We start from the raw sequence: 27,947 nt of genomic DNA, 5'->3' as shown, positions 1-27,947 counted from the left end.
TCCTATGTCAGATTCCAATTTATTGACTACAGCTCCACCTTCAACACCAAAATCCCAGCCAAGTTCATATCAAATTTCAAAACCTAGAACTTGGCTCCTCACTCTGCAACTGGATCTTCGAATTTCTGACCCATGGACCACAATCAGTAAGGATAAACAATAACACCTCTTCCATGATAGTCCTCAATACCGGGGCCCCGCAAGGCTGCGTACTTAGCTCCCTACTATACTCCCTATACATACACGACTGCGTGGCAAATTTGGCTTCAACTCCCATCGACAAGTTTGCTGATGACATGACCGTAGTGGGTCAGATCTCGAACAATGATGAGTCAGAAAACAGGAGGGAGATAGAGAACCTAGTGTAATGACAACAATCTCTCCCTCAATGTCAGCAAAACTAAAGAGCTGGTCATTGACTTCAGGAAGCAAAGTATTGTACTCACCCCTGTCTGCATCAATGGGGCCGAGCTGGAGATGGTTGACAGCTTCAAATTCCTAGGTGTGCATATCACCAACAATCTGACTTGGTCCACCATGTCAACGTTACGACCAAGAAAGCACAACAGCGCCTACACTTTCTCAGGAAACTAAGGAAATCTGGCATGTCCACATTGACTCTTACCAACTTTTACAGATACACCATGGAAAGCTTTCTTTCTGGCTACATCACTGGTATGGCAACTGCTCAGCCCAACACTGTAAGAAACTACAGAGAGTCGTGAACACAGCCTAGTCCATCACGTGAACCCGCCTCCCATCCACTGACTGTCTACACCTCTCGCTGCCTTGGGAAAGCTGGCAGCACAATCAAAGACCCCCCTCCTACCCAGCTTATTCGCTCTTCCAACTTCTTCCATCGGGCAGGAGATACAAAATTCTGAGAACACGCACTAACAGATCCAATAAGAGCTTCTTCCCTGCTGTTACCAGACTCCTAAACGACCCTCTCATGGACTGATCTGATCTCTTCACACATCTTCTTTGCTGAGTAGTACTACACTCCTGTATGCTTCACAGCTCGTCAGTGCAGGAAGAGATCGGAGTGCCATTTTTAAATGCTGCCCTGATCTCTGGACCCCCCTGGAATTCCCCACCGTAGCCTCCGGAGGCCCACCCCCCCAATGCCCAGCTTACCTCTCAGGGGGTCCTCGAGCCCCCCCCACCCCCGCACACAACCCTACCTCTTAAGGTCGGGGCACCCCAGCACCTGATCCCTGGTGCAGGAAACCTGGCACCTTGACATTGCCAACCTGGCAGTGCCACCTGGGCACCCTGGCAGTTAAATCACACAAGGTGGTTCGAGCGTCGCAAATCCCGCGAGAGACCTCTCGCGAGTTTTAACCGCCTCACCACGTCACCGGGTCGGGCACGATAAGGTCATTCAATCACACCCATGTGTTCTCAGATATTAAAGATCTTAAATCCCCAATTTAATCAGTCTGGTGTTCGAATTGTATAGGATTGCCTGAGCAGCAACAATGCTCCTGATTTGAACTCTCCTTGCCTGACAGAAATCTAGCAGAATTTAAGTTAAAATGACTGCGGCCAGTCTCTCCTCTGTGTCCTGCTTTTAACCCACCTTTGGAGTAGGCGAGGAAGACACCATAGGACAGAATGGGAGGATAGATTTTAAATATGCCCCACCCCTCCTGCCGCAGAATTGCCATTCTCGCCCTTTGGCGGGTAGTAGATCTGGATGGATTCTGGACAAGGGATAAGTGTGGACCGACTGGTAAGACCTGGAACGTTGCTGGACCCCTGGATTCGTTGCCTGTTTTGGGGCTTACAGCTATCATGTCTATCTACCCCCCAGCACCAATCCCCAACCAATTTCCCCACTTAAAATCGGGACCACTAATTTCTAGACCAAACTGCTGGCATTTCAGTGATGATGTGGTTAAAGAGCTTTAAGTAGACTCATAAACGTTTATAATTCCCCTGTGACAGAGACCCCCATCATCATTAAATATTCACTGCGATGATTGCATGACAAGCGGCCATTGCAATGAGTTCACTTTAAGTTGGCAGTGCTGCTAAGATTGTTCTTTGTGATCATACGTGCATTCCTTTGTGAAGTCCCGTAACCTAACAACATCCAGAGTAAAGTGTGCGGCAGAAAATATCAAATCAATTTATCAGTTCAATGCGACCAGACAATTCTCAACCTCAGTTTCCCGTATAACATGCGGAAACGGAACACGTTTCGTCAACTCAACATTTCGAGAATTGTTGAAATTATAACATGAGAACATTTAAAAGGAGAAGCTTAAAACCAAAGACCATTTCCACTTCTCCTGATCTCTGAACATATCTAATGACTGCTAAAATTTTCAATGATGCCAGAGTGCGCTCACAGTCCTCAAAGATTCCGATAGTCATCGGGGTCACAGAACAGAAGAGTCCGTACCAACAAAGCTGCACTAAGTCTACACTAATCCCACTTTCCAGTCCTTGGCCCACAGCCTTGAATGTCATGCCAGGTGCTCATCCATGTACCTTTTAAAGATTGTGAAGGTTCCCGCTTCTATTACCCTCCCAGGCAGTACATTCCAAATTCCCACCACCCTCTGGATGAAAAAAACTTTCCTCAAATGCCCTCTAAACTTCCTGCTCCTCACCTTAAAATTATGCCCCTTCATTATTGACCTGTCAACTGAGCGGGGACAGCTGCTTCCTAACCACCCTGTCCAAACACCTCCTAATCTTATACATCTCAATCAGGTCCCCTCTCTGCTCTCTCTGCTCTAAAGGAAACAACCCAAACCTATTCAGCCTTTCTTCAGAGTTCAAATACTCCATCCAGGCAACATCCTGGTGAATCTCCTTTGCACCCTTTCTGGTGCAATCGCACCCTTCCTGTAGCAAGTCTGAACACGGGGGGGGGTGAAAAATTAGCAGCCTTACATCGAGTGCCATTTGAGTGCTCTCCTTGTGGGGGCAGTTGGGACAAAGCCTTTCATAGATCACCGCATCTGCGCCTTTGGAGTACAGTTTAATCTTCCCTTCTGAATCTTCCACTGCAAAGAAAAAGTGCTCAGGGTGAATTTACAACATCAGTCTTCCAAGATTAGGCTCAAGATGACAAGTAACAGAGGAAATTTTGAATTAGAACCATAGAATTCCTGCAGTGCAGAAGGAGGTCATTCAGCCCATCGAGTCTGCACCAACCCTCTGAAAGAGCACCCCACCGAGGCCCACTTCCCCATCCTATCACCGCAACCCCACCTATTGTACAATAAGGGGCAATTTAGCATGGACAATCCATCTAACCTGCACATCTTTGTACAGTAAGGGGCAACTTAGAATGGCTAATCCACCTAACCTGCACATCCTTGGACTGTGGGAGGAGCACCCGGAGAAAACCCACGCAGGCACGGAGAGAATGTACAAATTCCACACAGTCACCTATGGCTGGAATTGAACCTGGGACTCTGGCACTGTGAGGCAGCAGTGCTAACCACTGTGCCACTGCTCTATATCAGATCTATATCATAAAATGTGGTGCATTCCAGACAAGCTTTTTCTTAAGGAAATGGCACAACAAAGAGCTTGCTTTTGTAGTGTAGCCATCTGAGATAGCCACCTGCAAAGGACTGTGGGAATTATGGCCGACCCAGGACTCAGACAGATGCAGAGCATCTCTGTTTTTGAAACGCAGGTAGTTAGACCTGATCAAAACCCCCACTTGTTTGCATTTTAATGGCCCATTCCCCAGAACACTGGGACTCCAATCAAGAAAACGGTACAGCCACAGACTGATCGACGCCACTCCCTTTACTCAGAGAGCCCAACTGCCAAGGTCAATGACCGCTAAGGACCCGCCCAGTCACCAAGGCAGCTGCCCCTTTATTGGCCGAAATCGAAGGCAGTGATCGAAGCCCTGTCGAATTATTGGGTTCAAGATTAAGGACCGCCCCAAAGAGCGTGAAACCCTAGAGGGATAAAAGGGGACACAGTCATGTGTTCAGTCTCTTTTGGACCCGGCCTATGCCAGCCCCTTCTGGATCCAGCCCATGTCAGCCAAGTTCAGGACCAACGATCGCTACCTGACAGGTGAGCCCAGCAGAGGCAGAGACAGAGCCACTTCTTCAAACCAGCCACGTGAAATCAAGATAAAGGCCTTATCCATCTGCATAGTGCCGGTCGCCCTGAAGTTAAGTATAGGTTATGTAGCTGATAGGGGTAGTTTAACTTGTAGTATATTGTGCTTGCATGTCAAAGTAACCCTTGTGTGTAAATAAACCATCTTTGAACTGCAACTGACTAACTGGTTGTGTGGTGATTTGACCGATATACGGGAAAGCCTTGTGGTTCAGTAAGAGAAATAGAAACACCCACAGTATGGCGACGCTGTTGGGACATATCATCATATCATAAAAAGAGCCTCAGTATCATATTGGCAACTCTAAAGAGCAACATTATTGGTGACACTGGTGGGATAGTATTCAGATTGGCAACAGTAGGTCAATCATTTCTGGCTTTCTGGTTCTAGTCAAGCTCCAGGGATTTGGGACATTGAAACTAAACAGTTGGCTACATCCTCACATGACGAAGAGTGTTTTACTTCGCTGCAATATAGCTTTTCTGAGAGAAAAACACTCCATATAAACCAAGAAATGTTCAGCTTTGATGCCCAACATGTGCTAAGTTAGGGAGTGGAGGTTGACTGGACAAAGTGACAGGTGCAAGTCCATTTTAATGTTATACTTCCTGTCGTTACGTTTATGTAAAACTTTGATCTCCTAAAACGTCATAGCTGTGTTTGGGAAGTGGTCCTGAAACAGATAATAGGCCTCATCTGTGGAAATGCAAAGCATTCAGACATTGGCCCGGACCAAGATAGTAATCAGTGCACCACCCACCACATGGACATTAGGTGCCAGTTTTATGTCAGTAAAACAGGCACGGTGTTAATTAATTTTTTAAGACAAATAGACTGGTAATTTATGGGGCGTGTGGTGATGTGCATCAATGTAAATACATGTAGGCTAGCTAGACACTAGAGGGAGCACAAGAGACATCACACACACCCACTCAACCAATAGAACAGTTAGATAGGACAAGATCAATGGACATTCACGATACACACGGAGGTGACACGACCACAGGGGGGCATTACACCAACCCATATATAAAGGACACCGCACACATGATCTGCCTCTTTCCAGTGGAGACAGTCAGTGAGTAGAGACACAGGGCTGATTCAATATTACACCCACCACGTGGATTGCAGCAACTGGTTAGTCAGACTGGGTAGCTATAGTAGGATTAGCAGTAGAGTCAAACCCGAGTAACAGAAGTGTAAATAGTTTAATAAACGTGTTGAAGTTATCTCCACGTCTGAACCTTCCTTTGTCAAGTGCACCACAAGGAAGCCGCTTATGTTACACCAACAACATAACAAATCAGGGCGGTATCAACAAATGTCAATGAAAGTTGTTGAACTGCTGTGAAAAACCTACTGCTTCATTAACACACCTCCGGGTGCTCCGGTTTCCTCCCACAGTCCAAAGATGTGCAGGTTAGGTGGATTGGCCATGATAAATTGCCCTTAGTGTCCAAAATTGCCCTTAGTTTTGGGTGAGGTTACTGGGTTATGGGGATAGGGTGGAGGTGTTGATCTTGGGTAGGGTGCTCTTTCCAAGAGCCAGCGCAGACTCGATGGGCCGAATGGCCTCCTTCTGCACTGTAAATTCTATGATCTATGAAAGCAGCCTGACACCTGTGTCTGATCTGGCCTACATATCCTACAGACCTGCACTGTACGGTTAACTCCCAATGCTCTTTAACCTGGCCAAACAAGCCGCTGGGTTAGAATCATGGAATCATCAAAAGTTACATTGTTTTCCGTGTCAGCCATAACAGAATTATCCAGCCTAATCCTACATTCCAGCCTTTGTCTGTAGTCCTGTAGTTCACTGCACTTCGAGTGCGTATCTCAGTGTTTTTTTTTAATGTGATGAGGGTTTCTGCCTCTATCACCCTTTCAGTCAATGAATTCCACACTTTGCATGAAAATATCCTTTAGAACACCACTCTGATCCTCTTATTAATTGCTTTAAATCTCTGCCACAACCCCCCATAACCCTGGTTATTGATCTGTCTTCCAAGAGAAATAGTTCCTTCCACTCTGTCATCATTTTATACATTTTAGTTAAATCTCACCTCAACCTAATTTGTTCCACAGAAAACAACAGCAGCCCGGGCAATCTTTCCTCAATACTGACATTTTCCAGTTCTGGCAGCATCCTCATTAATTCCCTCTGTACTCTTTCTAATGTGAACACATCCTGTAATGTGCGCGTTGCCGGGGCAATTAGGATGGACAATAGACGTCGTCGGCATTGCCCACATATCAAGGACAAATTTTAAAACAAAACATGTACGCCAATATTTCTGACAGGAGTAACTAGGGGCGGAATTCTCCAGCCTTTCTCTGGCAGGTTTTCCCATGATGGGTGCGGCTCACCCTTGGGATCTTCAGATCGCGCTGAAGCCCATGGTGATTTACGGTCTTCGCCAGTGCCGCCGTCGGGGAATCCGCAGCGGTGGTTGACTTTGGCGGGACTGGAAGATCTCGGCGGCGGGAAGGGCTGGAGAATTCTTCCCTGGGCTCCTGTCACAGAGTAATCGGATTGGAGGATTTGAAAGGAAAGCACCATGCTGAGATGGACAATGGGATTGGCAGAGGAGCGAGAGGCGATCTCTGCTTATCTTCACGGCTGCATAGTTAAGAAAAGACAGGATGCAAAATCAAAAAAACAACTTTCATTGAAAGGAAGTTTCACCTTACAGAAAAAGACCTTCTATTACGTAACGAGCAATAAAGACCCCTGGAATCCGTTGTCTATCCGGGTTGTTGAGGCGCAGGCCTCATTGGATAGGAAATTGGATAGGAATGTTAGGGATATAAATTTACAGTGCTAGGGGATAGAATAGGGAATGGGACTGACTGGGTTGTTCCACACAGAGACAGCATGGACTTCATGGCTGAGTGGCCTCCTTCTGTGCCAGAATGGCTCCAAAAGTGGAAATGCATTTTATTCTTTAGTTGTTTTTTGTTAGCTACTCACAGATAACAGACATCCTCTTGCGGCAGCTGTTGAAATCCAGTATCGCCAGCACTGTGTATGTCCTCTGCACTCCCAGCTCACTAATGGTTATTGTGTCCTGCGTGCGTGACAGAAACACGTAACCAAAATTTCTTGCCGCAGTGACCAGAGCCTCTTCATCCGGGGAAGCGGCTTGGTATGCAAGCTGACCTTGAAGTAAGACAAACAGGAAAAGTTCAATGTCCAAACATGGCCTGGAATAGATTCAGAAATTCTGTCAAATTAACTTTCTGAGTTCCCATTGAATACCGCTGACCTCTTTTAGTAATGGTTTCCCATTATTAATCGTGTCCAGTACTGAAAGTTTTCTGCAGATTAGAACAGGGAGGTCCAAACTAAAAGGAAAACCTAAAATAGTCCAGTTATCCCACTTCACCAAGGCCCAATTTCTGCTGCTAATCTCATCCATTTCTATTAAAAAAAAGGTAAAGCAGGAAAACTGTGATGGTGAATCCATGCCAATAAGCGGAATTTTCTCTTTTTTCGTGTAGAGTGCTGGATGAGGCAAGAAAATCAACGTGCAGCTCACTGGCTGCACAACCAGCTTTGCGCAGTACAAAAAAATTAAATGGCGGCATCGCCAACCTCACCTGGCTGGTTGGGTGGGGCCAGAAACAGCCAGCTACGCTGTGAATCCCGACATTGTGGCTTCCTTTTTAAAGGGTGCCCTGACCTCCGATATAATAAACGGAGGGGGGAGCAAGGAATATGTGAAACCAAGATCCCGCTGGCAAGATTCTTGTTTTCCAGCTCTCATGGAACTTTGCGCCCGTGTCGCCATTTGCGCCTGCGACCAACTCGGGCGCAAAATCCCCCGCCTTTGTTTTCTGTATCATGTTGTAGTTGTTCTGTTCTATTTACTCGAGGGAGGAGCAACCTCAGTAATGCAAAATAAAATTAGCCGGCTGTAACTAATTTTAACAAACACGAGGGCCCGGATTTTTTCACCAAGTCAGGTTGACTCAAACTCTTCAAAAATGGCAGGCGGGTCCCAATTCTGGGATTTCCGGTCCCATAATGGGGCTTTCTGTCTTTCTTGAGTGCCTTAATAAGAACATAAGAACTAGGAGCAGGAGTGGGCCATCTGGCATTCACCTTGCAGATTAAATAAGGCAATCCCCACCAAGGTATTGAAACTATTTGATTAGTATCTTTCAAACTTGAATTTTAACATGGGATAATATTTGACCCTCAAAAGCTCAATTAATGAGGTTGTTTTGTATTTATTCAAAGCTTTGACAAAGGGTCATCTGGACTCAAAACGCTAGCTCTTTTCGTTCCCTACAAATGCTGCCAGACCTGCTGAGATTTTCCAGCATTTTCTCTTTGGTTTTTATTTATTTATTGGATGTGGGTGTTGATTGCTGGACCACCATTTATTGCCCATCCCTAATTGCCCTTGAATTGATTAGGCTTGCCAGGCCATTTCAGATGGCATTTAAGAATCAACACATTGGTGCAGATCTGGAGTCACAAGTAGGCCAGGCCATGGCAGATTCCCAAAAGGACATTAACGAACACGGTGGGTTTTTCACGACAATCAGAAATGGTTGGACTTCTAATTGCGAATTTGTATTGAATTCAAATTACACCATCTGCCATGGTGTGATTCAAACCCCTGAGCATTATCTTGGGTTTCAGGATTACTAGTCCAGCGACAATACCACTACACCATTGCCTCCCCTTACAAAGGGACCTGAATTCCCAATTTTTGTCCATGTTTCTCGCTTCAGTATTTTGCATGTATTGGCTTTGTTTGAGTGTTGCTCTTCTTTAATCATTTCAAACATTTTCTGTCTTTATTTGAGTACTTGGTTAGTTTGGGGAAGGGGCGAGCGGTGAGCCATTAAAGGGCCTTTTGACTTTGGCAGGACAGTAAAATCCCGCCAGTATAAAGTTTTTCCCTAGATTTCTCCGGTGGAATTAGATGATGATGACAGAGATCTGGCCTGCTGACAGTAGAATCATTGGGAGCCCCACATCTCGTCCATTGACAGAATTAAGTGCCTGGGCAGTGTCAGGCCTTCCCCAGAATTTCAGACCCCGAGGGTGGAAATCTCACCAGCAATCAACAACAAGGCCAAGAAAATCCTACGTGCGTGCAAACCCCTTGCTCGGAGGAATTCCACCCAATGTATTTGTAATGCCTGCACCCTGGCCAAGCTACTGCCCAGCTAAAGCAGTGTCCACATTGCAATGACCAGTTTGTCTATAGTTTGTTACCCAAGCTGCCTTTGTGAAACTGTGGGATCACAGCGATGAATATTTGAAAGCAGAATTGTGAGGGCCGATTGTACAAATAAACTTCCCTGATGTGGAGCATCACCCAAAGGGAGCACTTATCAGCAAATGATTGCAATGACCTCAGAATTTGCTAATTATATAATCCCAGCAGCGAGCACCAGCTTGTGCCTGTTGTGTGCACCTGAAATACCTGCCCTATTCCATAAACTTTGAAATCGTAACAGCAACTTTTCTTCAGCCTTTAAGTGACAGAAGTGCTGTTAAAACCATCTTTGTGTCAAAGGATATTTTTCTCTAAATGGTAAAATTGCTACCAAAATTCGTTTTGCTTCGTTCAAGTCAAAGTATCCCCACTTACATATATGAGAAGAACAAGGGGCGAAATTCTCCATCCCGCCCCGCCACATTTCTGCACCGACCGACCGGCGGGAGTCTCCGTAACACCGGCCGGTCAATGGGGTTTCCCATTGTGGGGCACCCCCACGCCGTCGGGAAACCCCCGAGCGCCGGCAGAACGGAGACTCCCACCGGCGGAGAATGACGCCCAAGAAGTCTTACAACACCAGGTTAAAGTCCAACAGGTTTGTTTCGAATCACTAGCTTTCAGAGCACTGCTCCTTCCTTCACCTGAGGAAGGAGCTGCACTCCGAAAGCTAGTGATTCGAAACAAAAGCTGTTGGACTTTAACCTGGTGCTGTAAGACTGTGCCCACCCCAGTCCAACGCCGGCATCGCCACGTCATGTATGAGAAAAATATAGGAAATCGGGCAGTCCTTGGAGTATAAAGAGCTAATTCATGCAAAAGTTAAGAGAACCCATTTATCACTGAAGAAATATTCTGTCTGCATTTCGAGCAGTATTCTGCATAAACATCAGTGAAATTCAACAGTCACTAAACAAAGACAATTCAAACTCACCATCTTTCGCCTCCACCATCACCGTGTGACAAACAGCCAGTAATTTGAAGAATTCATGCACTCCAGGGTCACCCCCTGATCGGATCAGCTCCACAAGTGAACTGTCATGAAACGTCAGCTTTCCATCGGCGAACGTGTTCCAACTAAAGTCAACGACCTGTAAACACACCAGTGACTTTCTCAATGTGGGGTGAGGCGAGTGGCTCAATAATTGATGAACGCTGATTGAAGCGGAGAATTATGGGATAAGAACTGAAATGCATGGTATGACAGTTGATATTCCACTTCTGGGGGGGGGGGGGGGGCTTGTTTGCCGAGTGAGCGGTTCGGAATAATGCCAACAGCACGGGTTTGATTCCTGCCCCGGATGTGGTGAAGTTGGGACCGCCCTCTTTGTCCTGCCCCCGACAGCAGAAGGCAATGGCAGATCACCACTGCCATAAAACCTGCTGAGACGACAGCTCAGGATAAAGCGTCAGTGGACAACAGCGGAGGACCTGCCTTTGGGCAGAGCACGCATGACATTACGATGATGATTCCACCCTCATTACTGATGAAGTGGTCGCCTCTGGTCTATTCCAACATGAGAGGGAGTGGATTTAACTTCTTGTAGATATCGGAACACAGGAACAGGAGGAGGCCATTCATCCCCTCCAACCCATTCTGCCATTCAACGAGATTGTGGCTGACCTGTAACCTAGCTCCAAATGCCCAACGTATTCACATATCCCTGAAAAGCATTGGTTAATAAATGTCTTTCGATCTCAGATTTAAAGTTAACATTAAATAAAACAAAAACAAGTTATTTTCTCCACTTATTAACAAAGGTATCTTTTCCATAAAATGCTTATTACCTCAGTATGTTTAATCTCTGGGCGGGATTTTCCAACTCCTCCCTGGGGCCTATTTTCCGGGCAGAGGCAGCTCGCCATTGGCAGCAAGCGGGGTCGTCCAGCCCTGCCAATGTCTACGACGTTTTGGGTGGTTCGGCCCTCCCGCTACAGGGGAACTCGCCACGGGGGGACCGGAAGGTTCTGCCAGTGAGAAGGGCTGGAAATGTTCTTAATTATTTCATTACCTGCATCTCTCTCTTCAGGTCCCATGCCATAAGAGAGCATTGGTGACCATGCATTTTGTATGTTGGTCCAGTGTTATGCCTGGCAAGGTACTACTGTGGTTTGCTGCTGCCTTCTGCAGTTATGGCTGACTAGGAGACTCTTACCACCTGCCGTAGACATTTTGGAAGGATTTAATGGTTGATAATCAACCTGTCTGGCCATGGTATCAACACAACTTCCTTGGCCATCAAGACCTGGGGTGGGATTCGAACTTGGGAGCTTCTGCCTCAGAGGAGGGGAGCTTGCACTGTCCCACAAAACATCCTAGCTTGCACTTCACATGGCTAAACATAGGCAGCACGGTAGAACAGTGGTTAGCACTGTTGCTTCACAGCGCCAGGGACCCAGGTTCAATTCCCAGCTTGGATCGCTGTCTGTGCGGAGACTGCACGTTTTCCCCGTGCCTGTATGGATTTCCGCAGGTGCTCTGGTTTCCTCCCACAAGTCCTGAAAGACGTGCTTGTTTGGTGAATTGGACATTTGGAATTCTCCCTCAGTGTACCCGATCAGGCGCCGGAATATGTTGACTAGGGGATTTTCACAGTAACTTCATTGCCGTGTTAATGTAAGCCTACTTGTGACACCAATAAAGATAAAGATTCTACTGGTGATGAATACGTGAAATATACATCACAAGTTGTAATTTGTTCCATTATTCTACCAGTGCTTCATGAGGCAATGATACTAATCTTTAGTTATCCCAGTTAAAATCTTGTGACAAATATAGAGAGGGGCCCTCCTTATCTTCCTGTAATCACTCGTAGGTCAGTAATTAGTACTTAATGGGTACCAGGTTATAACTGAATCTCAAAATTCAACGACTGCCAAAGTCAGATTCCTGACAAATAATTTTGATTAAAAAAGCACTTACCTTTGCTCTATTGACATCGCCAAATTGATTACCTGAAAGACAAATAATTCAAACTTTAGTTGACAAAATACAGAATATTTCTGATCCAAGATTTCTTCTTCAATCCACCATGACATAGCTTTCCCCCTCTTGAGTTCTCTGCCTGAAGGCAGGTCATCTCCGCCACATGTAGGGCAAGGAGGCAGGTCCTGAGTCCGCCCCTGCCGGACTGGGGATTGAACATTGACCCTCCCCCACACTTGTTGGCACCAATCTGGTTCGCACTGTCCATCCAGCCAACTAACGTCCTGATCCTGACATCTTCAATCCCTTTTCCAGATGGTTATTTACCAGTTTCTTTCTGTACATTGTATCTAACCAACAAATAAGTACTTTTGGATTAGAGTGCCTGCTTTATCAGATTAACTAATCAGTTGCATAAACTGAAGTTTCTGGGATCTTTATTGTGCTTAACTTAATTGCCAACATAACCACTGCTGAACTGCGCAGGTAAAGGCTTAATGCACTTTGGGATGTCCTGCGGGTTTGCCGGAAAAATGCAGACCTGTTTCCTGGCAGTAATATGTCACCTGGCAAAGTAGGAGCATGAATCTGTTTTGCAGGTAGTTACTGGAAAAGGCTTGTTAATGTCGCACATACATCGAGTTCTGTGAAGATTTGCAAGAACAGGTCTCCCTAACCTCTACAAATTTGTGCAACTTCACAAATAAAACCAAAATGAAACTGCAAATCATCACAAGTGCTTTTGCAGTCAAAACTCTTTGGGGAATTAGTTTGTCCTCTATTTGTGGACTTTTTAAAACAGTCCCATTGAAGAGTATTCAGCCGATAAGAGTTCTGCAAAGTGGAACAGCGGTCGTTCCTCATTGATTAACATCAATAATTACCATATATCTGTCCACTGACGCTGCATTTCTTAAATGCCATGATGTTCTGGGTCAGAGTGCCTGTTTTATCTGAGAAGATGTACTTTATTTGGCCAAGCTCTTCGTTCAGGGTGGTGGTTCTTGCTTTGGCAGGACAGTCTCTCTCAACACAGTACATTTTCATATCCCAGTTAATGAAAAAGCTCTGGGCTATGTGGAGGAGTTCAAAGCTGAAAAATAACATTCCTGCTGTTACCTGCTGTATGCTGAAGTGTTAGCTTGCAATGATATCATGAGAACAATCAGAATTACAGTTAGTTAAATATTAAGGTACTGCACAAATTACATCAGTACTAACCATTGTAAAAGGGACGAAGTGGTGGCATTTATTAACACCACTTTGCAATGTACTGCGATTAAAAATCAGCATGTTTTTCTGTCAAATAAAAGACCCGCTGAAATATTTAAAGTAAGCGTCAGCTAAAAGGGGGAATAGTTATTTCAATATATACAATTCTGTGTCACTAGCTGCTTTTCAGAGGTGAAACGTTCATGTGTTTAGTGGTAAGGGAACCACGGAAATTCCGATAATTTCAGGGCTTTCTCAATCCTACCGCCTAGGTTTGCTTCACTGTTCCCTCACCAGAGGGCAGAGTAAATGACAATATTCTTTTCAGTAACAGTTCCAGTGTCCAAGGCTGTTTATACAATTTAATAAATTAGCTCCCTCTCCTGGACCTCACTAAAATCAGCACACAACATTACTTGAAAATGAAAATGAAATGAAAATCGCTTATTGTCACAAGTAGGCTTCAAATGAAGTTACTGTGAAAAGCCCCTAGTCGCCACATTCCGGCGCCGGTTCGGGGAGGCTGTTACGGGAAGCTCCCCCTAGTTTTGTCCTCACTCTGCAATTTGACTCATTCAAAGTTCATAGAATCATAGAATCCCTACAGTGCAGAAGGAGGCCATTCGGTCCATCGAGTCTTTAAAGACCCTCCAAAAGAGCACCTTACCCAGGCCCAATCCCCTGCCCTATCCCTGTAACCCCATCTAACCTTTGGACACTAAGGGACAATTTAGCATGGCCAATCCACCTAACCTGCATATCTTTGGACTGTGGGAGGAAACTGGAGCACCCGGAGGGAGCCCACGCAGACACGGGGAGAACGTGCAAACTCCACACAGGCATCTGAGGTCAGAATCGAACCCCGGTCCCTGGTGCTGTGAGGCAGCAGTGCTAACCACTTTGCCACCGTGCAGCCCATTGATACTGAAATTGATCAGTGCGTGACACAACTGTTCGCCGTCATTGCTGCAACCTCAGCTGCTCAGAGAACAGCCTTTGATAGAAGCACACGATGTTTAGCTTGATGACGGAGAGAGTCTGGTCTGGATTCCCCAGTCTCCGCGTGTTGCTTGGCAGCACGCCATTCACTGGTGGTGGGATTCAATCTTCCCGCCGCTTGTCAATGGGATTTCCCATTGAAACCGTCCCATGCCGCCGGGAAACCCACTGGGGTGCCCTGCTAGCAGGAAAAGTGAAACGTAATGGCTGGAGAATTTCTACTCCTATGTTTGGAGATGGCCGATGTAGGTACACGTACTAATCGTATCTCAGAGCCTTAACGTGCACCAAACCGCTTATCAGCTATTTTCAGAGGTTTAGTTCATATCAGAGCCAGACTTGGATGATGTTTAAAATTATAAAATCATGTTTTAAAGCACACAATTTGACTAATGATTCATAGCCTTACCTTCTCTTTCTAAGCTTATTATTTCAATTACTATCAAACACTATATGTAATAGAAATGCATCTTTGGATTAGGACCTCAGTACTCAACATTGAGGTCAACAATTTTAGACTAAGACCTTCCTCCTTCAGCATAACCACTTTTTTCCCCGTTTTAAAAAAATACCTCATACATTTTTTGACTCAATGCACAAACACTCACTAGCCCCCCCCCCGCCCACTGGGCCATCTGTCACCTGTTCTTAGGTTTGCTACATCTTATTTGCAGTCTCTCCCAGCTCCGACTAATCACTGCTCCAGCCTCTTTTGTGGTAAAATATCAAACGGGTTCACCCTCTCCCTCAGTTCTGAAGAAGCGTCAAATGGACTCGAAACGCTAACTCGGTCTCCTCTCCCTACAGATGCTGCCAGACCTTGCTGGTGGGTTTCTTCCAGCATTCTCTGCTTTTGTGTCAGGGTTCCAGCATCTGCCGTAATTTGCTTTCAATTTAATAGAAAGGCATTGATTGCTTTCCAATAGCTCTCTTTCCTTTGCTTTCTGAATTATGAGGAAATCAGTAGAATTGTTCGATCTGGCAGTCCACCGAAAGTTTTCTTTCTGCGCTATTAATCTCCAGGAAGAAGGTAGAGGGCTAAACAGCCGAGATAGACGCACATTTCAAAGTATTTGTAAGTTTGCGTGTAGCTTTGCAGAGGGGTGATGACTTGCTTACGTGACATAAAGTGACATTGGCAATATGGAGTTCAAGATAATAACATATCCCCAGAAGGACAGAAAGCCTTCATATCCTGGGCTGAAAGCATCAGGCACAAGGTCGAAATAGGGAACTTTCTTTTCGAATTTCACACCCCAGATGGCACCTCCAACAGCCAGGCAGAAGGCTAAACCAGCGAGAATCAAGAGAATCTGGAAATGCATTAAATACATTTGCAGTTGGTTATTTCAGTTTCAATTTCACCTCACAGGCAATGTTACAGTCACCTTTGATCCAAATAGCTGCAGCCTGCTTTGATCGTCCTGGACACTAAGCGCAGTCCTTAACCAAGTCAGACAGGCAGTAAGAAATACAGGTAAATCCAGAATTTACTTAATACCGATTTAACGGACAGGGCGTGTTATTTTGATTTATTTTCTCGGTCGATTCGGCTGAAGCGTTCCCTCACGCAAATCACTTTATTTCATCGTTTGTCGGTTCCTCTTTGTTTTTTTGAGCAGGGCCCTGCGGTGTGAACTAAATCCATCTTTTTGTCTGACCGCATCGCCGTTCTCTGATTATTTCACTCTTAATTCTAAAGGGTGAACTGCACAGTGCCGGATTTAAGGAAAATCCTTTTTTACCGAATGAACATCCATTTGGTCAAAAACGGGATTTACCTGTATATGCTTTCAGAAACAGCACCTTTAGGGCAGCAGGGTGGTGCAGTGGGTTAGCCCTGCTGCCACACGGCGCCGAGGTCCCAGGTTCGATCCCGGCTCTGGGTCACTGTCCGTGTGGAGTTTGCACATTCTCCCCGTGTTTGCGTGGGTTTCGCCCCCACAACCCAAAAATGTGCAGGCTAGGTGGATTGGGCACGCTAAATTGCCCCTTAATTGGAAAAACAATAATTGGGTACTCTAAATTTATTTTTAAAAAAGAAACAGCACCTTTTTTTTACCCCTCAGGACATTTCTACGTATTTCCTGGACTATAAAAGCTCTTTGGGGAAAACATTTTTTGTTTTGGAGGCAAGTCAGAAACAAGCACCAGACGGAAATGCACGATACAGCGAAGAGGCCGCACGTGCATTTTCCGACTTTATGCTTCGTTTTACCTCCCCCCCCCCCCAAAAAAAAACAATTCCTTTACGTCTATTTAACTCATACCCTTAATGCACAAGTTTAATTACATTACTGAGAACTTATAACAGACCAGTGGCCTGAAACGTTGGTTGAGACTTTCCAGCCCTGCCGTGGGGGAGCCCACCAGTGGGAGATTCGGCAGCCCGGCCAAAGGTTCTTTGGCTTCTGGCAAAACTGGAGGATCCTGGCGGGGATGGGGGAGGGACGGGGGGGGGGGGGGGGGGGGGGGGGGGGGGGGGGACGGGGGGGGGGGGGGGGACGGTCGGAATCTACCATTGGCTCGGTTTCTCTCACGATAAATGCTGCCAAACCTGTTGAGCGTTTCCAACATTTACCTACTTTTAATTTAAGCTACCCACTGCTGCCCAGTCGACTATAAAAACTGGGTCTGCACTTTCTACCTGGGTCGGTAATTGGTTGGGAGGTTGAAAACCAGAGAGTCGGGGTAAAGGGAACATCTCCCGACTAGTGGGAGATGACTGTACCAGGGCCTCAGCTTTTCGCCGTACGCTTACTAGTGACTGGAATAAGGAGTTACCAGTGCGCAGATGTCACAAGGATAGGAGGCACAGAAAGTTACAAAGGGACATATTCAGGCAAAGTGAGAGAGCAAGTGAAAAGCGACTGAACATACCAGAAGCACCACACGATTCATGAGGTGCTCGATTCTGGTTCTCTTCAAGATATACTTCCCACTGTTTTTCATTATTTTTGTATCCACCCCTGGAAATTAAATGAAATACAAGACAAGTCAACATCCGTGTGCTGAAGAGGGTCATTATGCTAACATCAGCAGTAAATTTATGGGAAGGGGAGCAACAATTTTGGCTTTGGAAGATACAGTGGGCGCGATTCTCCGAAAGTGAGACAGAGTGTTCGCGCCGTCGTGAACGGCGCCGCGTTTCACGATGGCGCGTAATGGGCGTGGGCAATACAGTTTCTGGGGCCAGCACGGCGCTGGAGCGGTTCACGCCACTCCAGCCTCCCTTCCCGATGGGCGCCGCGCCAACCCGCGCATGTGCAGTTGGGCCATGCCAACCCGCGCATGTGCAGTTGGGCCATGCCAACCGGCGCATGCGCAGTTGGGCCTCGCCAACCGGTGCATGCGTGGGGGACTTCCTCAGCGCGCCGGCCCCGACGCAACATGGCATGGGGGTTCAGGGGTCGGCCGCGTAGTAATATAGGGCCGGGGCTGGAGAGGCCGGCTCTCCGATCGGTGGGCCCCGATCGCGGGCCAGACCCCATAGGAGCCCCCCCCCCACCGGTGAAGGAGTGCTTTTCCCCGCCCCACCAGCCGTCCCCGATCCTTCGCGCAGAGTTCCCGCTGGCAGCTACCAGGTGTGAACGGCGTCGGCGGGACTCTGCCTTTTCCGCGCGGCCCATCAAGGCCGGAGGATCAGCGGTCTGGCCGCAAACAGCGGCCCGCGACCGCAAATGGCGCCGATTCTCCGCTCCTCGGAGAATTGCCTGCCAGCGTCGGACCGGCGCCGCGGGAAAAAATGGCGCGAACGGCGATTCTCCCACACGGCACGGCATGGGAGAATCGCATCCAGTAAGTCCTTGTTTAAAGTCGCGTTTGTGTTCCTGAAATTCATGACTTTAAGTGAATCGTAGGCTCCCGTAGGGATCAATGATAAAGCCAGAGTTAAGTTCCTTCAGACATTTCTGGCCCGGAAAAAAATGACGCACAAGTTGAACCGCTGCTCCATTTGTGTGCCGCACTGTGCATTCTTTCCAAAATAACATATATCACTAAACATAAAAGAAACTAATACAGTATACAACAAACAAAATACACTCACTTTGTAGACATCTGTACAGTATTTTTAGATTGACCAGGCTCCATCTAGTGACAGAAGTTGGTCGGTGCAATTATCAGCAGAACTACTTGCACTGACCAATGTCTGCCACTAGATGGAGGCGAAGACTTCATTGGGAGTTCAGCACTGGTGAAGCCAGGAGATGAGTGAGGCAAGAACGGAGGGCGGGGAGGCGAGGCCCAGGAACACAGAAGAGGAAGTCTGGCAAACAACGTTGAAGTGAAACTGGCAACGTCAAATGGGTTTACTGGCACTAACTTAATGGAATGACGCAACATTAAGAAAGGCAATGTTAAGAAGGGCAATGTTAAGTGGAGACTAGTTACTTACTGTAGTGTAAAGCAACCACTTGCTCAACATCTCTCCTGATTTTCATCGCTCTTGATCTTAATGGTAACAATAACAATTGGAAGAGATGTAACATGCGCTGCTGATTTGCTGTTGTCTGTTTCGCACCTTCTACGGACAAAATCACCCCATTGATTTTGTCCCATTCCAACATAATGCAATGGGTACACACCAGTCCTTCATCCCTGTTCCTGCTCCCACATAACTCAAGCATTCAGGCCGGGATTCTCCTGCTTCGCTTGCGGCGGGGATACTCCGCGGAAACCGCGGAAAGGAGTTTTGACTGGAAATTCTGCCTTCTCACTAGCAGTGGGGTGGCAACAGACGGGTTTGGAGGACCGCGTAGACAATCTCCCAGGAGTAGCAATGAACTTTGTCCAAGTTTAGAAACCTTTCTCTGACCACAAAGGCAATTAAGCTCCGGGAGATGATAATGTCTGGTGTCTAGCACTCACCTGAATAACGTACGCAGGGAAATTTGGCACTTGCAGCAACTTATCTAATTCCCTGCAAAGTTCATGTGGTGAAGTTGTACTCGCAGAATGTGCCAGCATTTATTCCAGAGGTTGAGGAGTCCACTCAGGGAGGCACTTCCTAACATGCAACTTAATTCTCCGCTTTCCTAACTTGTAAGCATGTTCCCGAGTCTATCTAGGTCCGATAGCTTTGTCACACGGGCAGGATCTTAATCCTTTTATTATCACAGTCACATTCTCTCAAAGCCTAGGTTTTTCCAAAGCAAGGCCTCAGCCCTCTCAGTCTGCCTTGATGACTAAGGGCAGGGGTTTTAACTCAGGGTGGGACTGGAGCGAGCAGGAACTCAGGCAGGTGATAAAACTTCCTGACCTCAGCCAGGTTGATGTGGATTCCTGGGCCTAAGTATTTTTTCATGGCGGGGTGTCCCTCACCGACATCCAAAGAGTATGTGGGGAGCACATCGCCATTGACTCCCGAGGGCCTCGCAGCCATTCCGCACTTGAATGAGCCGCCATTTGACTGTAGTAGGAACTTCCACTCCTCACTGGAGAGCTGTCGGACCATCGGATTGGCGGGCAGCATTCCACCCCCTGCAGCAACAGCGCTGCAGTGGACAGAAGGGGAACTTCAGAAGGTGCATGAGCTGAAGGCCCAGGACGGGAGGACGAGGTAAATTTAAGGAGACCAGGGATGGGGAGGGGGGAGGGGGGGGGGGGGGGGGCCTGGGTGGGGTTGGAAAGGGTGTGATCGGGGTTTCAGAAGGAAAGGCTAAGGGAGGTGCCAATCCTTCCCGCCCAAGATCTAAGCCCGTTCATTATTGGTCGCCCCCCCATGCCAGGTAAGTCCTCTCACTGGCCTAAACATTGAGGCTGGGCAATGAATGGCCCTGAGGTAGCCAATGATTGGCTGGTTAAGGACCTCAACTGGTCAAGGGTGGGCATCCCATCCCAGGGTAAAATAATTGTGAGGTTGGGGTGGGCTGGAAACTGGAGGGAATCCCATCCCTTCAATTTCACCCCGATCCCCAACCCCCACATTGCACATACCCTCCCACTCTCTCTCTGCCTAAAAGCCTGCCAGCGGGAAGGGTGAAATTCATGCCCTCACCAAAATCTGACAGGAATATGGTGATAACCCTCGTGTGGACTATGGGGGTCACTAATCAACCTCCCCGTGGGGCTTGTAGAGTACGGGTTCCCATGTTATCCCTTTAAATGCTGCTCCCAGACCCAGACCAGATTTCAGTGTCGATAAAGATGGCCTGCACCCTGGAGAGGACAAAGTAACGGCCATAAAAGTGGGGCACCGACCCCATGAAACACGACGAAACTGAAGTCATTCCTTGGCCTCATGAATTTTTCTGGGAAGTTCATCCCCAACTTGGCTCCTTTACTGACACTCCAACACCTCCAGAGGTGATCATTGCAGGGGCCACAGGATGAAAAGTGAAACTACAGCTGCTATCATCCAACATCTTGCTGCACTATGATCCCACAAGACATCTGGTACTAGCATGCAATGCCTCTTCGTACAGAGCAGGGGCAGTGCCCTCCCATTGATGGGACGATGTCACCGCGCGACTGATTATGTATGCATCATGAACTTTGGCAGATATGGAATGATGCAATGTCCAAATCAAAAAAGAGGGAATGGCTGTGATATTTAGAGTTAAAAAATTCCATCTGTACATCTATGGCTGACACTTAATAATCACGGACCATAAACCCCTGTTGGGCCTTTTTAAAGAGGACAATGCGATTTCCCCCTTCACCTCAGCTCGGGTCGATATTGGACACTATTGTTGGTGGCCTATGAGTCCTGCTTCGTGCACCATCCTGGCACACACATCGCCAACGCTGACATCCTGAGTCATCTCCCGCTGCCCACAAAGTTGGCCCCTCCGCCGGTAATGGAAGAAGTCACAATGACACTAAATTTCCTGGATACCCTGCCTGCTGGGAAGTTAGTATCTCAAGTGTGCCACCTTCTAGCCTGTCTGTAGTAGCAATGGAGTGTTCTTGCACAAAATATACAAGTTTCATTTTAATATTGCAGTTCGTGCTGATATGTGAGTCCGTATGGGTGTGACTCCTAGATTTCCCCATGGGGAATTTGACGTGCTGAGGTCACTCATGGTTTGGAAATCAGGTAGTGAGGGGTGGAAGTCCCACATCAAACCAATTAAATGAGACAAGTCTCGGTGTGGACCCAGAAGGACCCAATGCTGACAGATCTGTGCCACATGATCCGAAGTGACGGAACTCAAGGACACCCCAGAGAGGATATCAAGCCCTTCCTTTCCAAACATCAAGAATTGGGTGTGGAAGGTGGCACCATCCTATGGGGATCCAGAGTGGTTGTCCCCCACCCAGGTCAGCGGCTACACAATGATCATCCAGGAGTCTCCAAGAGGAAGCTGCTTGCATTGAGCTACATCTGATGGCTCGGGCTGACACTGGCATTGAGAACTCGGTGAAATAGTGTCCTTTGTGTCAGATGAAGAAGCCCCCACCTTTGGCCTGTTGTGCCCGGGGGAATGGGCTGGGGACCTCGGGTACAGATACATGCAGAGTTCGTTGGGCCGTTCAGAGGATTGATGTCTTTAATCATGGTTGACGCCCATTCGGAGTCACACCCATACGGACTCACATATCATCAGCACGCACTGCAATATTAAAATGAAACTTGTATATTTTGTGAAAGAAGACTCCATTGCTACTACAGACAGGCTAGAAGGTGGCACACATTATAGAATGGGCTGAGATGCTAACTTCCCAGCTTCAAATTCCCAATTTGAGTCCAGTCATTGTAACTAAGTATTAGAATGTACACTGGCACTCCCTGGCATGGAGCCTGGACAACTTGCCAGTACCACCAGCTTGAAATAGGCCGGCTCTGGGTCACTGTCTGTGTGGAGTTTGCACATTCTCCCCGTGTTTGCATGGGTTTCACCCCCACAACCCAAAGATGTGCAGGGTAGGCGGATTGGCCATGCTAAATTGCCCCTTAATTGGGAAAAATGAATTGGGTACTCTAAACTAAAAAAAAAGAACACTGACTGCTTTAAATCGCTCTTGTGCCAAAACCGCCACCATGCATGCAGCCACAGAAGGATTGTTCGTGTGTGCTGAATTCTGTCACCTAGAATTTAAAGTGTCTTTGAAAGGCCGGATTTAAGCCTAGGCCTCATAGTTCGCAGGCATTCCATGCATTATAGAAGGTTGAATTATTCGCTAACTTGAATTATCCAGTAATTTGGATTAAGCAATGTAATTAACATAATTAAAGGAAGGAACAGTGCTTAAGGAGCAGAATGTATTTCATGAGTATCGCAATTACCAAATCTTTTTTAAAAGTGTTATTCCTTTCACAGAGTAACAAAGCATGCAGAGTGGACGGGGCAAGACATTAATCCATCTCATTGCTCGATCCAAAATCCAATTGAAACTGAATCCAATTCATGGTCCCAACAGCAGAGACTAGATCCAAGCTGACAAGGGCAGGCACCGCACCTGATCTCACACTTGATCTTAGCCAAGTGGCTGAATTGACAATCATCACCTAATATCAACCGGAATAGGCTGTGTTCAATTTGAAGACCTGCATTCTGACTGCAACACATTAGTGTGCACCGTCCTACTTACCTGCAAATAAAACCACACCGTAGCACTTCTCCGTATTTCGTATTCTGCAACCTCGGAGTAATATTTGCTCATTGCCAAGTGAGAATTCTTGATTTTTCCAAAATAGAGTGCCTGTAAATGAGTGCAGGTCACAGTTTGGCTTTTCGCAGATTATTCTACCTGTGGAGACAATTTGAATTTGCTTAAAGGCTGCTAGCAAGTATGCACCTTGTTTTAAGAAAGCAGGTGAGGCCAGCTCAGGTGCCATAGCGGCCCACTGTACAGAAGTGAGGTACACTTGAGTGGAGCTTCCCCCAAAATCGTGAAACTTCACCTGAGATTGAATTTACCAATTTAATTAATCATTTTCAATTTAATAAAAGTAATTCAGCACTATAAATGTGGGCCTGGCTTCTTTCACCCTCAGCACCCTTATAAAATTAGGCAAATAAAAAATCAGGCACGAGGACAGGCAACTAATTTTCTTAGCCACAGTGCTGTTGACAGGGCCCCACACATTATTATTAGCTAGCTCTAAACCAATGATTTCAAAATAGATAGGGCCCTAGACAAACAATTGAGGTCAAGGATCTTACAGGTTTACAGAGATTTTAATTCAACTTTCAACCATTTATTTAATCATTATGTTCAGGATATAAATGTTAGGGAACTAACGGCAACATGGTGGTGCAGTGGTTAGCACTGCGGCCTCACAGCGCCGAGGTCCCAGGTTCGATCCCGGCTCTGGATCTCTGTCTGTATGAAGTTTGCACATTCTCCCCGTGTTTACGTGGGTTTCGACCCCACAACCCAAAGGTACAGGGTAGGTGGATTGGCTCTGCTAAATTGCCACTTAATAAAACATTTTTTTTTAAATAAATGTGAGGGAACTTTGAGTTTGCCGCTATAATACACGTCCCTTTCTTACCACAAATGAGAAACATCAGTTTCTCATTTGCAACACAGAGCAATACTTGGGGTTAGATAAGAGACTGTAAAGGAAATGAAAATCGCTTATTGTCACAAGTAGGCTTCAAATGAAGTTACTGTGAAAAGCCCCAGGTCACCACATTCCGGCGCCTGTTCGGGGAGGCTGGTATGGGAATTGCACATACTGCTGGCCTGCCTTGGTCTGCTTTAAAAAGCCAGCTCTTTAGCCATGTACTAAACCAGCCCCTATATATAAAGTGTATAGGGGCAGCACGGGGGCACAGTGGTTAGCACTGCTATCTCACAGCGCCAGGGGCCTGGGGCCAATTCCGGCCTGGGATTCCTCTAGGTGCTCCGGTTTCCTCCCACAGTCCAAAGATGTGCAGGTTAGGTGGATTGGCCATGTTAAATTGCCCCTTGGTATCCATGGATGTGTGGGTTAGGTGGGGTTATGGGGTTGCAAGGATAATGGCCCCCTTCTGCACAGTAGGGATTCTAAGAATCTATGATAATTTAGGAGATGAGGAAAGATCCTCAAAGTCCACCAACGCTGGTCTGCTGCAGACCATGTTCTGTTGAAAAGGCTTCAAACCAATGAAACCCGGGAGAAGGTTCTGGAACCATAGTTCACACTCACCATTAAACTGTGCTAGTTGGTCCATCGTGTTTACCTCTTTGTGTGTGACACTCAGTGCTTGTCGGTATTTAAGGTTAGTTTCACTGAAAGCAAAAATTGTTTTCAGTTATAAGGCTGTTCAATCAGTGTTGTTACTTAATTAATGCTGCCATGCTACACGGACTGCTGAAAGCCCACTGCCAGTGTAAAGGCCTGGTCACATTGGAGGAATTGGATCACGTCAAGAAATATTGTAGTCACTGTGATATTTTTGTTCAAAGTGTCAGTGTAAAAGTAGCTGGACGGCTGACAGGGTTATTCACTAAAGCAGCATATGGAACCATAGGATGACACTGGCATGATAAGCTCAGCAGGTCTGGGAGCATCTGTGGAGAGAGGAACAGAGTTAATGTTCCGAGTCCGTATTTACTTCTTCAGAGCTGAAGAGGGGGTAGAAATGTGGTGAATTACACAGTTGTAAGAAGTTCGAGCAAAGTCAGAGGTCAGGGATAGGTGGGAGCTAAGGAGAGATCACAGAACGTACCGTGCAGAAGGAGGCCATTCGGCCCATCACGTTTGCACCAGCCCTTGGAAAGAGCATCCTACCTAACCCCACACCTCCACCCTATCCCCACATTTACACCCTACCCCCGCAACCCCACTTTAACTTACCTTGGCAAAGATTGGCAAAGATGTCATGGACACAAGACAAAGGGAGTGTTAATGGTACTGTTAAAGACTAAAGAAGGTGTTGATAGTGGCATAAAAGTAAGATAGCAGAATGTGTCAATAGCAGAACAAAGGTCAGTGCTAAACTAAAAGACAAGAGACAGATAGCCCAGTGGGAGAGTTGGGGGAGGGGAAGATTTACATTGGGATGAAACAAAAACAATAAAAGGGTCAGGCTGGAGGAGAAGAGTGTTACAGTAATTTCTGGTGTTGCTGACACCAATGGAAAAAATGCCAAGCAAAACCTGGTAACCTTCCAGTGGAAAGAATGGGTGTGGAATGGAAGAGTCTGGAGGAAACTATAGGCAGAAGGCAGTCTGACAGTTATCCCTGGTTGCACAGCAAGAGAAAAGCTACTATTCAACACTCAAGATCTTCCTATGGCAGGGTCACAATAGTGGGAAACTGTTTGCGGAGGTGGGTGTGTCTCATTTGTAACCGTTATGATGCTATCTCAGTTTACTTGGGTGGTAAACTAGACACGTTGACCTTCGCACCTTCACAAGAAGCTCTGAATTGAAACCATCAAATCATCAAATTTATCCTTAAATGCATGAGACAAGAATTTCTTGTATGTATTTATGCTCTTCTTCTATATCCATCGAGGCAATGAACATCATTGCTAAGAAATGGATCATTTCAGCCAAGAGCATTGCTCCCCAAATCATGAAATGAAGAGAGTGTTAAATGAAAATAGGGAAATTAGGTAATGTTACGGTACCGGACCAGACCCCAATTTATGATAGGGAACCGGACGAAACCCAAAAAATTTTCAATTTGAAAAACTGTGAGGAAAGGATGCTTCACTTCAGGAGTGATTCAAATGGCAAATAGGGATATTTTATATCAAAACAAACATTATAATTAACACATGAGTAACCACATTAACATCACAGAAAATAGCTTTTCAATTAATAGTTAAACAATTCTTAAAATAAAAGGACAAACACTTTAACTACTCACTTATACCTTTTCTATCCCCAATTAAGCAAAGCCTATTACAGGTTAGAAGCTACTTATAAATAAAGTTAGCAAACATAGGGATACTTGCTGTACTTTGTGTAGAGATTTCTTTCCACAAAAGTAGAGAGACCCTTTCAGGGACATCCTGCAAATTCTTGTCCTTGTCGGACTAAAATGTCCTGCAGCCAAAACTGCTTGCTACAGACCTGGCTCCTTCCATTATTTACATAATCTGTATCCCACTCAGACCGTAATCTAAACACAATATCCAGGGAATCTCCAGTAATCATTACAAAGTTCCATTTCGCATCTCTGTGTAAACATGTAAACATTCAAATTAATAATTACCCCAGTTTTACAACATCTTAATTGCACCTTTTGCAGACACACTGCCTGGCTGCATAGTAAACCACAATGTTTTAATAACATTACTGCAACAGATATGTATAATAAAATCTATGTAAAAATGCCCTACATTCACCATAGTAACAGCTATTTTTTTTAATGTAAGAGGGTAATAGAATAGTGGAAGAACATTATTAGTAAGTTTGAACAGATAATAATGGTGGGCAGGTCAGGAGGAAATGGGACTGTGAGCTAACTGTCTCAAAGTGCAGCAAGGAAACGGGATGGCTGGTTGGGAAAGATAGGCAAGCTGGGCCAATGGCCTTCTACTATCCAAAATGTGACTATGTCACTGTGGTTTAGGTAAGTAACCTGTGTCCTTGGGAAGAGAGTCTGCTATTCATATCGAGCAGGCTTCTCAGTTGCTTGAATTAAAGACTTGTAAACATGGTGACGCATGGGTCCCTGAATGTTTCAGACACACCACTGACCAGAGACAAATGTAGTTAAGAAACTGAAACCGACCTAATGTCGTTAGCGATTTAATTGTACACTGGTAAATATTCCCTGTTGCAATATCACTGTCAGGAAAGGAAGCAGAGTTCCATAATCTTTGAACATAACAAGAACAGGAAAATCCAACCAACATGAATGACAATCAGCAAATGTAGCAAACTTACCCATCGATTTCAGCTGTTTCAACATAACACAGGCTATTTGGCTCCGAACTAGACAGCAAGAAGAGATCAGCCTAAGGAGAACCACAAATATGAATATCATTTGAGATACTTGAGCATTATCACTCTGAAGAATGGATATCTTTAAAAGATAACTCACCGGAACAAAGTCATCTTTCTTCAGGCAAACCACATCACCGACTTGGAGCTCTCTCCATTTTGCAACTGTAATGCTGTAAAAGAAATGGGTAAAGCATTTCCATTTTCATGGAACCTTTCATGGCTTTGGGGCATCTCAAAATGCTTCCTCACCAAGGAACCACTTCTGAATTAGTCATTGTTGCAATATAGGCAGAGTTGGCAGCCAAGTTTCATACGGTATTGCTCCCCCAAACAGCAATCAGAATAAATTCCCAGACAGCCTGTATTTAGTGATGCTGCCGGGTGCATTAATGTTGACCTGAACATCAGGAGAACTCGCTGAGCTTCCTTCAAATGGTGCCACGGGGTCTTTTATATTCATCCGAGGGGCCACGCAGGAATTTGGTCAAAGAGCTGATCTGAAACAGCGCAATACACCCTGAGTACCATACAGAAGTGTGGTATTAGATTGTGTGCTCCATTCCCGAGCGAGGGACTGCAACATCCAGGGCTGAGAGTGCTAACCCGTAGCCATTGCGGAATGTAATGCTGT

The 27,947-nt window shown here is 46.1% G+C and overlaps 1 protein-coding gene across 5 annotated transcripts in view; it reads right to left on the bottom strand.

Moving 5' to 3' along the window:
• The window catches only part of LOC140395090 (phospholipid-transporting ATPase IC-like), a 131,589-nt gene that overhangs the window by 58,736 nt on the left and 44,906 nt on the right, over nucleotides 1–27,947 (bottom strand). For all 5 annotated transcript variants that reach the window (XM_072482476.1, XM_072482479.1, XM_072482480.1 and 2 more), the window contains 11 exons: nucleotides 27,414–27,486; nucleotides 27,257–27,327; nucleotides 24,561–24,643; nucleotides 23,015–23,173; nucleotides 17,360–17,448; nucleotides 15,599–15,792; nucleotides 13,153–13,361; nucleotides 12,266–12,297; nucleotides 10,277–10,433; nucleotides 7,077–7,265; nucleotides 2,908–3,020 (listed from right to left, as the gene is read on the bottom strand). In XM_072482476.1, coding sequence (XP_072338577.1) covers nucleotides 2,908–3,020; nucleotides 7,077–7,265; nucleotides 10,277–10,433; nucleotides 12,266–12,297; nucleotides 13,153–13,361; nucleotides 15,599–15,792; nucleotides 17,360–17,448; nucleotides 23,015–23,173; nucleotides 24,561–24,643; nucleotides 27,257–27,327; nucleotides 27,414–27,486 — 1,369 coding nt within the window. The remainder of the gene's footprint in view (nucleotides 1–2,907; nucleotides 3,021–7,076; nucleotides 7,266–10,276; nucleotides 10,434–12,265; nucleotides 12,298–13,152; nucleotides 13,362–15,598; nucleotides 15,793–17,359; nucleotides 17,449–23,014; nucleotides 23,174–24,560; nucleotides 24,644–27,256; nucleotides 27,328–27,413; nucleotides 27,487–27,947) is intronic.

This window comes from Scyliorhinus torazame, chromosome 18, assembly GCF_047496885.1.
Source record: "Scyliorhinus torazame isolate Kashiwa2021f chromosome 18, sScyTor2.1, whole genome shotgun sequence".
Classification (NCBI taxonomy): domain Eukaryota; kingdom Metazoa; phylum Chordata; class Chondrichthyes; order Carcharhiniformes; family Scyliorhinidae; genus Scyliorhinus; species Scyliorhinus torazame.
The sequence above is the reverse complement of the archived record's forward strand: the minus strand, read 5'-3'. Positions and strand labels throughout refer to the sequence as shown.